Raw genomic sequence first — 15,997 nt, 5'->3', positions numbered from 1 at the left:
CAGGTGCTTCTATTTTTTCATATCTGTTTATTACAGGAAAAAAACAGCTGCTAGGCAAAACCAGATAAAAGTAAAGATTTATTCACAAAGAGCATAGAAGCCTGTGAAATTCCTTTTCCTTGGGCAAAACTTCATTAGAGGATGCACTTCTGGGTCTACAGACAAAATATTTCTATAGATGTGAAAAATAAGCAGAATTGCTTTAGGATTCTTGCTTGGTGCTTGTGAAGGCCATGAGGAGAGTCTTTTTCTCAGTTGCAGGCTACCCCAGACACAGATAGGTCCCAACTGTAGGCCAGCTGGGAATGGTGTTGACTGTTGTCAGAGTCAGGGTGCTGTCCTCGAGGAACTACCCTGGAGTGTAACGAATTACATATTTTCTCTGCTCCTAAGAAAGTAGTTTCCCCCAGAGTGACCCAAATCCTGCCATCTGCTTTGTGCTTGTTTTGGTTGCTGAAACAAGCCTTGCAAGGACTTTTGCTAAACTAACACGTACATTTGTCCTGTTCTGCAGAGCTGGTGATTTCTCTAGGCTTACTTTCAGGTGCAGATGTCAGGGAGGCTGGTCCTGGACAGCGTGCTATGGAGTGCAAGGACGTAGGGCTTTTTGATGGCACGGGTACGTGTTTTTTCATAGGTTGATTTTGAGTCAGAATGAGAGACGGTACAGTAAGTTCTGTATAAACCATCATCATCAGTTTCATTTTAAGATTTTAGCATGGAAGAGTAGCACATCATTGACAGAGTGTAGACTGAACAGTGTGCAATTGCAAAGATGAGTCAGCCTCCCCCTCCTAAGTCTCATTGACCATACTGTCCAAGATCATTGAAAAAGATTAATAATTCTGGTTATCTTATGTCACTAGCCAAACTGGAAGGAACTTGATTTGCAGAAGGGTTTCAGTACTAACTTTCTAAGGGTTATGTTTAAGATTTCTCAGCTTGGACACAGTAAAAGGAAAATCCAGCCTTACTGGTGATTTTGAAAATTTTATATCTTTCTTTTCATGTCATCAGTACTTTAAAAAAAAAAAAAAACAAACAAACAAACAAAAAAAAACCACACACCAAAAACCAAACAAAACTCTTCTCCTAGGCATGTGATTGTAGTTCAAGTATTATGAAGTTTTAGCGAGAGAGGATTTCAGCTTACTGATATTTCCTTTCTCAAAGCACTGAAGGTAATAAACCAGAAAAAGTTGATATTCCCATTTGAACTCCATTCAAGCGTCTCCAGTTACTGCACACTACAAAGGCATATTTCAGCTCACACTTGGAGTTTTCCGGATTTCTCTTCTGTGTCAGAACTTAGCCATTTCTTACAGAGTTATTTCAGTGTGCTATATGGGCCGTCCCACATCTATAGCCAGTCTGCTAGGCTGTCCTTAGCAAGAGCCTCATTTCCTTGCTTTTTGCAGAGAAAGCTCTTTATCCCTTCATGGCGGTGCAGTATTGTTAAGACATCTCCTTTTAATTTCATTTAAACCCTTTTATATCTTTTAAAATGCTAATGCTTCAAGGCACCCGCAGTTACCATTTTTCTCATTTTGAATTCCTTCGGAAGAGCCTTTCTTGGTAAATGGTATTTCAGTTTCCATGGTGCTCCTTATTACAAGTAGCTGCTCTTTTCATCACCGAATGGTGCGATTTTCATTCACGCTGAAATATCAATGGTAACATACAGCAGCAAATTGTTCCTTTATGATCCTTGGCATTGTGGAAATTCTCCTGCTCAAAATTAAATGTCAAGGAATTTAACAAGTATGAAAAATCTGACTCCTTTTATGCACACACACACACAGACACACGCTCCTCCCTCCATCTCTCTATGCACCTAAGCATTTGTCTTCCCTTTTTACCATAAGGAGTCATTAATATGCTACCAGTGATGCTTCCTAAAATGTTCAGCTGCGGGGCCGAGGGGGCGGCGTTCCCTCCTGCACCCTCCGCTGGAGCCCAGCGAGGTGTTTTGTATTCAGGCTGCTTGTTCCCAGGCTCTGAACTTGAGCGGCTCGTTTTGGGAATGATAGCAGCCTCGCCAGCCTGCTCCCTTGCATTACTCAAAGTGTCGCTTTGCTATTTGCTGTGCCATAAATCAGAAACATATGTCCTCAGTATAGACAACAGAAATACATACCGATCAAGGCAGGGCTCTGCTTCCACCCCACCCCAACCCTGCCGCCTGCAAATGCTCCGGTACCTGCAGTAGTATGGGAAGGGTGCTGTGACAGGCAGCATGGTTTTTAGTGGGATTCCTCTTGTAACCACCGTGATTTCTTTCCTGGCCATGACATTATTGCTACGTGGTAGCCACTGTCTGCTGGCTTAGGTTTCCCAGCTATGAGGTCTTATCCACTCATCTCCCACCTCAGGTTCCCTTGTTTATTCTGCTGAGTCTTCCCCCCAACCACTGCCAGTGCTCTGCCGACTGCTGTCTTTGTGCTTCATGGGAAAGCAGCCGTGCGGGACAGCAGCTCTGCCTGCTTGTAAGTCTGCCGGGAACTTCAGGACACTCTGTCTTTCCTATGAAAAGTGGTTCTGCCCGGGGAAAGTAGACCCTGTTCATAAATCAGGTGTTCAGGGAATTAAGAATTTCAAATTCCCAGGAGAGTCTCCTGCAATAAATAAAACATAAATTACATCCCACCCTTCTTCTTACATTTATTTTAAGTCTGTCAGTGAGGTACGTGTCTGTGCAGAGCAGTTAAGAGGAAGTTAGAGTGGTGATCCTGTGCTAGATAAGGCAGCTTGGAGAAGTGCTTTGAATAGTGCCTCTGCTCCACTCCCCTTCATTTTCATACATGAGCTGGGTGCAGGCAGGTGTTTTGTTTTTACAACCCCATATCAGGTTGGTGGTTATAGCTTCCGTGCCTCCAAGCGAGCACCGTGATTTACTATTGCTTCTCACCATAATCTACGCTACTGGCAGTGCTGTAAGCGCTTCCAGCAAATAGGCCTCGGAAGAAAATAAAATGCTGGAGCTTGCGAAAGAGCAGAGGTGCTCCCTTCATCTCCTGGTTGAGCGGGAGCTAGGCAATAAAAGTCAAATCTGAGTTTTTGTGTCTCTGGTGGAAAAGGTCACAAACTTCCTAGAGTATGTGAAAGTTTCCCACGAATGAAATGAAAGGAAGATGTTAGGAAGAAGCATGAAAGTCATTCATCAAACCCAGGAGTGACAATGTATTTGAATACTCTGAATTTAGACTATGCTGCTTTTTAAAAGGCAAGCTTTTGTGAAAGAGAGTGGCAGACACTGTTTTAATTACAGGTCCAACCTAGCCCCCACCTTAATTGCAATACCCTAGATAAATGAGCAACTTCATCCAAGCATCTTCACTGTCATTTTAGGTTCTGAAATGCTAAACGCAGATCCTATGCTAGAGATCCTGCTCAGCTGCTGCCCACATTCCCAGGCACCTGACTTCTCTCCGGTTAAGCCCCCCAGGCTCTCTGAGGACAAGCACGCCTGAGTTTCCAGGGCAAGCCTAGCTCCACGCAGGGGTGCCTAGGCCTGACTGTTACAACGGGAAAGAAAAGCCAGCTTAGGTCAGTCCTTGGGACCTTTAGGTCCTTGGAAGGGATATGACTTGGGGTCAAGCTACAGTGCAAAGTAAAAGCCAGGTCTGATTATTCATACGTCTCTTGGAAACAGTCATAAACTTTGTACGATAAGTTTCCAAATGAGGTAATGTGAAGATGTTGGATACTGGCACTTGATGAATGTGAGCAAATGGTTTATCAAAGAGTTGACTGAGAAGTCACAGGGGATCATTTATATCTTATGTTTCAAGTCTGTGTTCTATTTCTTTTTTTTAATGAGATATTTTTAAAAATTAAGCCCCCATTTTACTTGCATTTCATGTTATTTCAGCAGCTCTGTGTACTGCCTCTTGTGCTTGCTTTCTGGCTCCTAATGGTGCTCACGTGCTGGCTGTACAAGACACACACGTGGCTAAGCAGAGACAGCGTGACTAATATTTGCTGCTGTAACCTTGAAAGTCCTTTGTGGATTTAGCTGTCATCTTTAATATCTGCTGTCTGGGCTCAGTTTTCTTGGGAATGCCAGGAATGCTGCTCACTCCGTGTGAAAAGATTCAGGATCCTGCTTGAACATGAGAGGTCTCTCTAGCTGGTAGTCCAAATTTCAGAGGAATCCATTCTGCTCTTCAAAGAAAGGTGTTTCATAAAGGGCATTGCCTTGACAAGTTAGGGCTTGGGCCGTGACGTAAATGAATACAGCACTCTGGTGAGGACTGGCTTGCCAACCTGAGTCGGTACACGATGTGACCGCAGCCAGGTTCAAATCTCCACTAAAATAAAGCAAATTGCCTTGTGAGTGTAACAATTATCCTCAGTCTCTCTAGGGCTGTTGATAGATCTGCATCTGCTTGGGACTTCAGCTGGGAGGGTCTGCCTAGAAGGAGATGTTATGGAGAATAGTGTTACCCTGTGCAATTGGTACCTTTGTAAGTCTTAAGTTTTAGCCAAGAGAGTATTTATGCTAATTTACTTTTTAGGAAAGCCTGCTGGGAAGGGTATTGAAAACATTTGAGAAGTTAATAAAATCTACTGCCCTTCCCAGCACACTTATAACGCAGTTTGACCCTTTAAAGTCAGTTGGTCATAGAAGGCCCCTTTTATGAGCTGTAACCAATTATACTCCAAACCAGTGAAGTCAAACACCAGGAAGAAAGCAAGTAATTAGGCACAGCAGAAGCTCTTCTCTTGCTAGGTGATAGAAAGCAAGAAGGTTTTTAAATGCAGACTGTAGCCTGATTCTTCACTCTGTTATCCTGGTGTCGTGCTGCTGTGTCTCTGCAGATGTCAGAGGTACAGAACGAATGCATCGAAGTGGAGAAGGAAGCCCTTTAACACTCGCTCTATCAGTAACATTCAGGGAGCGTGTGGTGGCGTAAATGAGAGCACAGCTTAATAACTAGTCTTTCCTTTTTTCATTTCTCCCCTGGAAAATCACAATCAAAAGAAGATGAAGAGAAGTCACATAATTTAATAGCGTCTGAGCTGCAAGCCCACAAACAGCAGCTCTGGTCTGGAACATAAGGCTGGAACATATTGGGAGGCAGTGAAGGGGGAGAAGTGTTGATCTGCTGAGGAGAACCTTCACTACAATAAACAAAATAACAATAGCTTGTAGCTAAAGTCAGTCACAGCTGAGACCCATATTAGCATTTACAAATATGCGGATTCGAGAGGTGCTGTGATGATTCCCATCCCTTTTGCCTCTCTATTCGTGGCTTTGATTCTGTCCTGGGAGGTGGCCTCCTTTTAAGTTTTGCATCCTCCTTTTCTCCTAACAGATGGGCGAGATTGTAATTTTTTCACATGTTGACATGGTGAGAACCATTTGATCCCTTCATTGTAATGGGCTGTCTTGTAGGCTGCTTTTCACATTAAAAACATGCATCAGAGATAAGTAAGTTTATACCAAAACATATCACTTTTGCTGTCCAGGATTGCCACAGCTCACAGAATGATTAACCGGGAATGGTGAGATACAGGTCGGGCTCTGGAACGTAGCATTTACTAAGCCAAGCCTATATGTCTTCTGGTCTTGGAATGAAGTCATGGGATATTAAATGACCAGGGCTCTCTTGCTGCTTTCTCTGTTGTATTTGGTTATTTTTTCCGGTGTCAAGTTATTTGGATAAATTTGCACTTGTGACTACTGCCAAGCTTTGGCCCTATGGACAGCGCAATGGATGATTAGATTTTTTTAAGAGTGCCAAAATCTGGAAACAGTTCATTTGGAAAATTGCTTAACAGATTGCAAATGGTGAATAAATTATTGCACAAGGGAACTTCTGAAAAGGATCTTGAAACTCCTGTGGTGGTAAATTTTCAACTAAAGAAATACAGCATATACAGGATCATGCTCACGAAAACTAAGCAAATCCTTGTGTGGAAATCATGTGAAGGAATTAGGATTTTTTTTTCCTCTCTCCTTTTTCCTGGGTTTGAAATGGACGCAAGGAAATGATTTTGGCATGGCCTCTAAACAACAAAGGATGTGGTGACAATGTGTTTCATACTTGTGAACTCTGCTGACTTGGTGGGGCACATTCGACTGTGTGCTTGTCGTTTCATTGCAAGAACAGCCCGCAGTGGTCACAGCCCTTAGCGGTCACTGTTTGTTGTTATAAAAGCTGTCATTAAGCTGGGATATGAGCTGTAGACTTCTGGGAACGTTCCTTGGCTGATTTATTGACATTGTTGTTCTTATCCCCATGTTCTCGCTCTGTCTTTTTCTTTTTCCCCTGTTTTTCTTCCCCCAGCTCTTAGTCTGCTCTCTGTTCTTTTTCTCAAAAATATTTGTAGGAGGTAGTGAAGAACTAGAGCAGATTATCAGACGATCTATGATTCTGCAACACCGAAGGTCAAATGCAAAACCCAGTGGATATCCTGCTTAACTGAACCCTGTGCCCTGGCTCCGGGGCCCTTTACAGGCTCTAGAAGGAGAAAATTTGTTTCCAAGCTGTATACAGCATAGCTTGGCAATGTATTTCAGCCCTGTGTAGCCACAGGATGGACTAGCTGTATTACTAATGCTGAATTTCTCTGTGATGGTAGGCTCCTCAGTGGCTTTTTTTCCTGGGAAGCGCAAGGTAGATGTGCTCTTTATTTAAGCTGTTGTGATTCTTCATTACAATTGCTTTGTATATGGGGCAGAAGGGGAAGATCTGGATTTGAACAGTAGCTAGGGATGGGTAAATCTTAAAATGTGTGGAGATTCAATTTGGTTTTCATCAACATTCAGATGCTTAGAAGCTACTCTAATTGTCTCTCATCTAGTTTTATAAAGACTTTATAATTATAGTGTCAATATTTTCCTGATTCAGGTTTCCTCAGATTATTTTTTTCCTTTTGATACTGTTTTTCTTCAAAGTTCTGGGAGAAGAGATGAATATTGCAAAAGACTTTGCTGGCAGCGGCTTCCTCTTCTACCCGAGGAGCAGCCTGCTTGAATATCATCTTGACAGTAACACACGAGGTGCTTCCAAATTGTTGTATAGGTTTGGGGCTAACGTCAGCACCTCGAGGTCTACTCAGAAAAACAGCTAATTTGAAAACAATTTTTCTTGATTTTTGAAATCTGTTGAGATTTCACTCTGAAATAAAAGGCAAAAGGTAACACTGCCCTACAGTAACCAGTAGCTACTTCAATGCAAGTTCAAGTCCTGGGCTTGCTTTAAGTAAATAAAATATTGTATCTGAGCACATACAATGCTATAGTTTTTAAGCCATTGGCCTTTCTGAGGTCGTTACTGGTTGGATGAGATTTTTGTCTTGGTTCTAAGATTTTTTTTCCTAAGAAAGGTTGTACTGAAAGGGTCAAGTTACCCATCAAAGGTTTTAGCTTCAATGAATCTAAGTCTTTAAAGTGAAAAATATTTTTTTCTTGAATTTTTTCACTCCCTCTAGTCCAAAACTCTCAGCTAGCTGTGTGGCAGTTGTGAATTTGCATTATATCAGACACATGGCTTATCGGTGTGCTAACACCCTATGTTGTGTTTCCTTCCTAGGATGCAGAGTGAAAAGGTGAAATCTGCATTGATAGAGGCAATTTAATGGAGAATAGAACCTAGGTATGATTTTTCCTGATTTGGAGAGAAGATTTGGAAGTCTAGGAGAATATCTAAAATACAAGAAAATTGGTACAGTGATTCTCCAAGGAAAGGAGATAATCTTTAATGTTAATGGCATTACAGTTTTCATTCCAGTGCAGTGACTGCGGTTCATAGCAGAGAGTTTGATAATGGTATCCTGTTGCAAATTGGGAACTGCCTCTTAAATTGGATGGATAGAAAAGACATGATTAAATCTCTCACTGAGTGGTTTTACATATGGTTCGTACCTGCCTGTCTGTGCTTTCAGATGATTCGAAGACCAAGTGTAAATCTGAACTGAGGTGTCAGTGAGAAATGAACCGTACTGTATTACTCATCCCTGAGATCTTGAAACTTCATTTTTGTCTAAATCTGTCGCCGAAAGCAGTGCCTAATAAGCAGCACCCGGAAGGGCTGTGTGTGAACGTACGGCAACCCTCTGAAGGCCTGCTCCTGCCGGGAGACAAAAGGAGGCGCAACCTGAGCGATCGCTTCGCTCAGAAGATGATGACGCAGGAGCTTAAAAGTCACAGCATCCCTTGTGCTGCCCCAGGCAGGAGTTATGATCTGCGGGCTTTTTAATGATTAGTGCTTGCTGACTAGTTCTGCCTTGTTTCTTGGGTTTTATTCTTCTCCTGATTTTGTTGTTGTTGTTGGTATTGCTATCCGAGGGGGTTAGTGCTCTTCAGCGTACAGGACCTACAGTGCTAAGAAAATGGTCATGTTTGGAAGCATGATTCCCCCCCCCCAGTTTTGAATTGCCATTTTGTTTTAGAGGAAATTAGACTGGGATTTAAATTAGAAGTGAGTACAGCAAGCAGGTGTTTGGTAAGAGAATGGACAAAGATAGTTTGTTAAGTTTAACAATGTGGTTTCAGTCATTCAAATGGTATTTGTGAAAAGAGTACAAATTTGCTATCTTTGGCTGGAAACATTTTTTTAAGGTTGGAGTAAGTGCTGACTTACTTATCCAATAGCTTGGTGGTCGAAGCATTCATCTGTAATGCAGAAGATATAATTAAAATCTCTGTTCTGAGAGGTTTTGAAACCATGTATCCCTACCTTGAATCTGATGCTAAGTGGATTGAATTCAATTTACAAGCAGGTCAGATAAGAAGGTTAACTAAACTGGTTGCAAAATATCTGGCAGCTGACTTAAAACATTTTTTGCACAGACATATTATCAACACACAGTTCTGCAGTATTTCTTGAGTCAGTAACTTTGTGGTTTTGCCAGCAATACAGCACTTGTTTTTCTGGGCTGTTTGCTCTGGTCCTTGCCGTTGCCTTCTCCATCAACAAGCACATCCTACAAGCTGACTGGCTCCTCTCCTTCCAGCTTCTTCACCTGAGACTGTGAGCCTGAGGTAGCAGTGGGTTAATACGGTATCATGGTGTCTACCCAGATTTGGTGCTGCTATACGGTATGATCCTCTTACCTGTGTGTCTGGGTTAACAACGGTATTTGACACCATGGTTTCTAAGGTGGGCAAGATGTGCAACAGTGATACTGTCCTGTTTTATTTATTTATTTAGTCTCAGTTTAGAGCTTCTTTTTAGCTCTATACAGGCATAGCGATGTCAAGGATTTCTTTGAGAAATAAGGACTGGTAGTGAAGAGGATCCTTAAATTATGACCCAGCTGTGTTTCTTTGAGGAAAAAAAATCCAAAAATGATGAATCTTTGTGTTGATTTTCAAAACACCTTTTCCTTTGAGGCAATTGCAATAGTCCTTTAGGACTGTGCTTGTGGTCGCTTCTGGGACATCAGGATTCCTCATTCCGTCTCTCCTTTCTCCCACCTGATGGGGTTACCTTCACAACAAAGTTCTCTAAATGTCGCAACCTTTGCATCTCTTCAAAAGCAATCTTAATACAGACAGCTGGAGGGAACCGGCCATGAAGCAGGAGCTCTCCACTCTCCTCAGAGGGAGTGCACATACTGTGTTATTCCAACTGCAACTCTCGGCCTTGGAATTAAAGGACCAAACATTGGTTTCAAATCTGAGTCTCCTCTTGGTCTGATGCAAAGATGTCAAGTGGAAAGAGACTAGAGTAACACTTGAAGCATCTGTTTTTTGTTCCTGACTTGAACATTTGCCTGCAGTGTGGCTTCAGACAAATTCACTGTACCTCTGTTTCTCTTCTTCAAAATAGAAATAATTCTCCTTTTCTGCTTTGCTGACTGGGAGGACATGCTACATAAAAGTTCGGCCTTATTATTTATTTGTCTGTTATTGTTCTGTCTTTTAGCTAAGATGTCAGGGTTTTTGTACTGTTCAGTACTATTTGTGCTGTGCTAACAGTACAAATTTGTGCTGTGCCTATTTCTGTGTCATATTCTGACCTCATGTACCGTTGAATAGCGAGTGAGATAATTGGGATACGGTAAGAATTGCACAGAGGAGGAGAGGGCAGAATTTCACATGCTAGACATTTTGTCATCCAGGGAAAGATGTCGAACTGCCTCCAGGTGGGCAGTCATTGAATGCCAGTAGGTATGTTGGAGATGCCACTGTGATTGCTCTCCTGATAGACAGAGAGCTGAATCGCCTGCATCTGTTATCTGCCTTATTGCTGGTTCAAGCACTGATACTTGCTGCCTTCCTGTTGGGCTCAGCTTGGAAGTCAGTATGGGTAGGCAGCTCAAATGGGCCATACTTCTTGTATGGGAAGCATGGGGACCACAACCTCTTGGCAACCCTAAAGGACACCACCCTCAAATGGTTTCTCACCTCTTCATTATAAACCTGTTTGCTTTGTCTAGATGATTTTGTTTAGAAGTGTTATTTTTTTACTGGTAGTTGCTAATTATGATATTTCGGGATCACCAAATGTGCATTCACCATCATTAGTGGCTTCTTCTCATGTTATTGTTTCATGTTCAGGGAATAGCAACCAGATTGCAAAATAATGAGCTACCTTGTGTATTTCAGAAACATACCCCTCGCAATATGCATTTCAATGATTATCGTCACAGTTGGCTATGTGTTAACAAACGTGGCTTATTTCACTACAATCAGTGCTGGGGAATTGCTGCTTTCAAAAGCTGTAGCAGTGGTAAGTTACAGAAGAAAAATACAAAGCTATATCCCTGCTGCAGTTATTCTTGCTGATATATTCTTATTTCCAGGGGAAAAAATTGGGGGGGACACATCCAATCAGGCTTTTCTATGGCTCCTCTTTTACACGGCATATTAGCATCCCGGTGAAGTTAGTCTGATTTTTTGACTGAGGTGGATTGCACTTAAGGCCACCGATAGCATTTGTAATGTAACGTTAGACCATATTTATTGACCTGATATAACAAAGTCAATAGGACTTACATCTTATAGCCAAGTACATGCTTGAAAAATTCTTTGCTATAAATTGTAGGCCTGCTTCCTGTGAAGCAGGAAACATAGATATTTGTGGAAGTGGGAGCTCTGAACTAGTTCTTGTAGCAAGAAGCGGTAACGCTGTCTCTGCACAACATGCGTTCCGAGTACTTAGGAAGGGGGTTGCTGTGAATACTGGAGTTCATTTGGGAAGGAATTGCAAGGCAGCCTGGCTTGGAAATACCGCTTTGATTGTTCTTGTTGAATTGTGGTGATGACACTGCTTTTTATATTTATGTTATCTGACTCACAATGAGGAAATAAAAATTTCCGTTTACTTTCCAGTAGTGACGCTGCCTGTGGCTATTTCAATTGATGTGGCACTTAAAAAATGACCAAATTCTGTAGCTCATGGGAGATTTGGAAACAAAACATTTTGCAAACCTGAAGAAAACTGTGCATGTCTCCTGTGGTGCCCCAAACTCCAATTAAGGCTCTTCTGGTAACTTAGAACAATAAAGTGTGAATGGATGGACTATACCACTGGGTAGCATCAGCCAAATGAAAAAAAATACTAGGTATGCAGATCAAACCAGACTGGGTCGTCTTTTTTTGAGTCACAATGGTCTAAACTGACATAAATCAGAGCCTGATTCCACCTCCACAGCATTGCCCCAACTGGCGATCTTCCACACGCAGTCAGGGGTAAGGGTGGGAGACCTCATCTGCAGTGGCCTTGGTGTCACAAAATAAGAGGTAACAAATGCACAGCACAGCTTTCACTGAGGGGTGCAGAAAAGGGGTATAAATAAAACTTACCATACGTATTAAAAATTTGTTAATAGAGTAAAATTACTTTCATGTTTTATGAAAAATCACTGTATGTTTCTCTCTCCTCTAACAGACCTTTGCTGAACGACTAATGGGAAACTTTTCTTTAGCTGTACCAGTATTTGTTGCTCTCTCTTGCTTTGGATCTATGAATGGTGGCATTTTTGCGGTCTCCAGGTGAGCATTGCTAATGTTACTGGGGGTGAAAGCCATGGGATATACAAGGGAGAGTAGGATTCATTCCTTTAGCAGGAAATGAAAAATGACTATAATGTTTACCGGGTGTGGGGCTTTTTCTGACTTGTTCCCATTGAATTTAGTATCTTATTGTTAAAACCCTTTGAATGGTTTGGAAATGGATCCCTCTGAGCATAACACTTAATTAATGGCTGCTTTGTTTCATGTGAAGGAGGGAAATTGGAGGGAAAATATTAACTAATTCCAAACACCGATCATAGAGTAAGGTAAGGAGGGGACACGTTCAGTGATGACTTTGATTTCTGCGTATGGGCTTCTCCTGCTAGTCTTTTCATTCAGAATACCTCAAACAAGCCTAAGAAGTGCCGCTGTGCTCTGTGACTTTCATGAGCCACTTTGCCTCGTCACAGTAATGAGCACATTTAAAGTCTGTCCACATTTATTTCCCACCAGGATGTTCTTCGTTGCATCCCGTGAGGGTCACCTTCCGGAAATTCTCTCCATGATTCATGTCCGCAAGCACACTCCTCTGCCAGCTGTCATTGTTTTGGTAAATCATACAAACAAATGTTCCTGCACAAGAATTCATATTACAGGCTTGCTCTGGAGGATTCGAACAGAATTTGGGCACTGCTTGAGTCTCGTTTATGAATGTGTACGTGGGTTTTGGGCAGGGCAGAGGACAGTAAAGAGAGGAATGAGATTTGGGAGTTGTTCTTATTCTATCATCTCCTCCTTGCTATCTTGTTGGTAGCACTTGACTGCCTATTGCTGCAACCTAATTCATGTCTTATTGCCCTTTATTTCTAAGGACCTGCTAGTGATGAGCTAGTTCCCTTTCAGAGAAACAAATTCCAGTTAAACAAACAAACAAAAAAGGGATTCATTTAACTGGAAGTGCAGCTAAACACCAGCATCTGGGAGCACCCTAAAGGCTCATTATACCACCTTATAGTGAAAAATGCAAACAATTATGCACTAAGATAATGGAAGGGGAACCCTCAGCAGTGCAGTGTAGCGGTGATTAAAAAATGAAAGAACGTGTGCCTGGGCAATAGTCTGTGAATTGTCTAAGGAAAAACACCAGTACTATAGTAGAAATCCTATTACTGACTTCTAAAATAGCAGCAGAACTAAATGTTGACCATGTGTTTGCATTGCAGACTAATTTGTATGGTAAAATGTTAGGACAAAATGTCAAAATACCGACCTCAGTTTGCATAGTGCCAAGAAGATTTCCACTTAACTTGCAGTCTTCATAACCGTGGGTGTTCAGTCCCTCTTTTGGGACCAATGACTGTAATGTATCTGGACAGACCTCTGCATCTGTGGGGAGTTCTAGCCATAGCGGAAGACGCGTGTGCATCTATGAATGTAAGCTAGTAAGATCAGATGCTTGTACTGGAATTTAAATCAGTTTTTGCTATAGATGCCTATAAACTCACTTCTGAAGTGCCAATTGAAGTGTTGAATTTTATATGTGCGCATACAACTGAGGCATCCAAATTGTGAAAATCAGGCAATGTGATTATGGTGAAAAGTTTTAATGGAATTCATTTTACATAAGCATTTACTGTGCTTTCTATTTGTTTGGGCTGAAGTATTCATACCTTTTGGGTAAATTGCATTGACCATTTTCTGTGGAATGAAATGCACAAAATGTATTAATATATCATTTTTTTCCGAAAGATGTTTTCTCCTGTTACATCTGGTCCTCTTACACCAGTGCATTGATTTCCTTTGAAAAAGTCAGATTCTCATAGGAAGATGGCTTTCCTTCAGAGATTGTAATTTTTTTTCTTACCTTATTGCAACTAGACTAGTTGCAGGATATATTCTGCATCAATAGTCTGCATTTTGGCATTTTCCTATTTTATTTCTCCTGCCAAGGTCTACACACTGTAAGGAAGGAAAGAGCACTTGAGGAGAAACTGAGAAAATGAGCATGTTCAGTGTTTGAGGCTTGTTAACTAAAAAAAGCACTTTTAGGAATTAAGAAATCTGTTTATGTATATATGTCCTGGTGTTTGATAATGGGGTGAGTGCAGCAACTGCAAGAAATCATGCAATCTGATTGTAACCCTACTTTATTTTTTTTTCTTTATAGCTCTCCTTGACTGCCTGTGGCCCTTTCTTGCATTATCATGCTTATAACTGAGATTTTAAACTTTCAGGGCCTGAGTCTATATAGAAAAAAATCTTGCCCAATATAATTCAGTGGTAAAATTTCCCTTGACCTTTACAGAAAGGAGTTTGCTTAATATCTGTGTGTAAAGAACCAAGCGCTTTGAGTCATTAGAGGTTGGAAGCCAGAGACCCATATTTGAAATATTGATCCTTCTGGTTCAAATCCATGCTGTCTTCACTGCTTTTTTTTTAAAAAAAAAAAAAAAAAAAGGGAGCAAGAGAGAGGCTGTGAATCTAGATAACTAATACAAGTTAGTTTTCCTTACATAAAGATTTAGCCCAGTGTTTTACTGTATCTGCAGTTGATTTCACCTGTTGCCTGTTATAAACCTCGAGAGGCTGTCGCTGCCAGGATCTCCCTCTTGCTGAGCAATAAGGGCTACAGTGAAGTGGACTCATTCCTTCATCCCCGAATGCAAGGACTGTGTCATTGCGGGCACAGGGTGTCTCATACAGGAAGCGTGGACTACCCTGCAGAGTTGATCCAAGCTACAAATATTCTGCTTTTGTCCAGAGATTACCCTGAAATAGATCCCTGTAGCCTACGCTAATCATCTAACCCAAGGCACAACACTCTAGTTTATACATAAGCTTTTGCCTGCCTCACAGAAGCCTTGTATCTCAGAACAGCTTTTTAATGAGGAAATGCATTTTTTCTAGTGTCCCCTCTCCTTGCTGTTCAGTAGCCACCTGAGTGACAGCTAAATGCTTCTCTCTGCTTAGAAATCTTTGCATTTCCACTCTGTGATAAGTCTACGCCCTGCAAGCCTGAAAGGCATACTGCAAATACAAGCTGGTGGCAACCCGGTGTACCCAGCTGGCATCCCACGGCGTGTAGCTAACCCCTTCCATGCCCTCTTTGCTGAGTTCCCTTGTTGCAGCCTGACAGACCATAAGACTTTTTCTTCCACAAGACACCTATAAACCTCTGCTTTCACACAATCAGATGTGACCAAAACTTAGCTGCTCTTGTCGTTTGCATCCGTGATGAGCGTGTAAAACTGCAGGGGGCTAATATATTTGTCAGGTCCTGTGAGAACAGTGCCCAGGATGCTCAAGTATTTTGGTTTCACAGTGGGCTGTGTGCCTGTGTATCTGTCTGTGTCACAGGGGACAGATATGTATTGATCATGCGTGGCCACCCAGGACAGATATATATTGATTGAACGTGGTCTCAGGGGACAGCTAGGTATTGATCACACACCTGATTGCATGACAAAGGCAGGCCCGAAGTCTGTGGCCCGCAGGTGTCCGTGCGAAAGGTTGTGCTGCTTGTCCCCGTGGAAAAATTTGACATCGCTGCTGTAAAATAATAGAGATCAATCCACTAAACCCCTCTTATGCTCTGAATTTCTTTTGCAGCATCCTCTTACAATGATAATGTTATTCAACGGGGATCTCTACAGCCTCCTGAATTTCCTCAGTTTTGCCAGGTGGCTTTTTATTGGACTAGTAGTTGCTGGGTTGATTTATCTCAGATATAAACGTCCTGATATGCCTCGTCCTTTCAAGGTAACCTCCGCTCTCTACTGTTTTACATGAATCCTTCTCCCTCCTATCTATTGTGTAGTCAGACAGTAAAGGAGCATTTTCTGCTGTAGAACGCTAACCTCCTTTTTTGAGAAAACCAGAGTTAATAGGAAATAGTCTTTTGCACTGAAGGGACTCCTTGTGTTTTCCTGCAAGCTCCCCAGTGCTCCCCCAGCTGTGTTCCCTTCTGAACGATAATTCTTGCCTATTCCCTGGTGCCTGGGGGGCAGCAGCTGAAGCTGCTGTGCCAAAGTGAAGGTGGTTGCTCAGTTTTACTTGTCTGTTGCATTGAGCAGCATGATGCAAACT

The 15,997-nt window shown here is 41.9% G+C and overlaps 1 protein-coding gene across 1 annotated transcript in view; it reads left to right on the top strand.

Annotated features, from left to right (window-relative positions):
- The window catches only part of SLC7A11 (solute carrier family 7 member 11), a 55,905-nt gene that overhangs the window by 33,194 nt on the left and 6,714 nt on the right, over positions 1–15,997 (top strand). Inside the window, exons 7-10 of the mRNA XM_009820513.2 lie at positions 10,562–10,685; positions 11,847–11,950; positions 12,425–12,521; positions 15,521–15,670. Of these exons, the coding sequence (XP_009818815.1) occupies positions 10,562–10,685; positions 11,847–11,950; positions 12,425–12,521; positions 15,521–15,670 (475 nt within the window). The remainder of the gene's footprint in view (positions 1–10,561; positions 10,686–11,846; positions 11,951–12,424; positions 12,522–15,520; positions 15,671–15,997) is intronic.

This window comes from Gavia stellata, chromosome 19, assembly GCF_030936135.1.
Source record: "Gavia stellata isolate bGavSte3 chromosome 19, bGavSte3.hap2, whole genome shotgun sequence".
Classification (NCBI taxonomy): Eukaryota; Metazoa; Chordata; class Aves; order Gaviiformes; family Gaviidae; genus Gavia; species Gavia stellata.
This window is presented reverse-complemented; position numbering and strand designations above follow the sequence as displayed.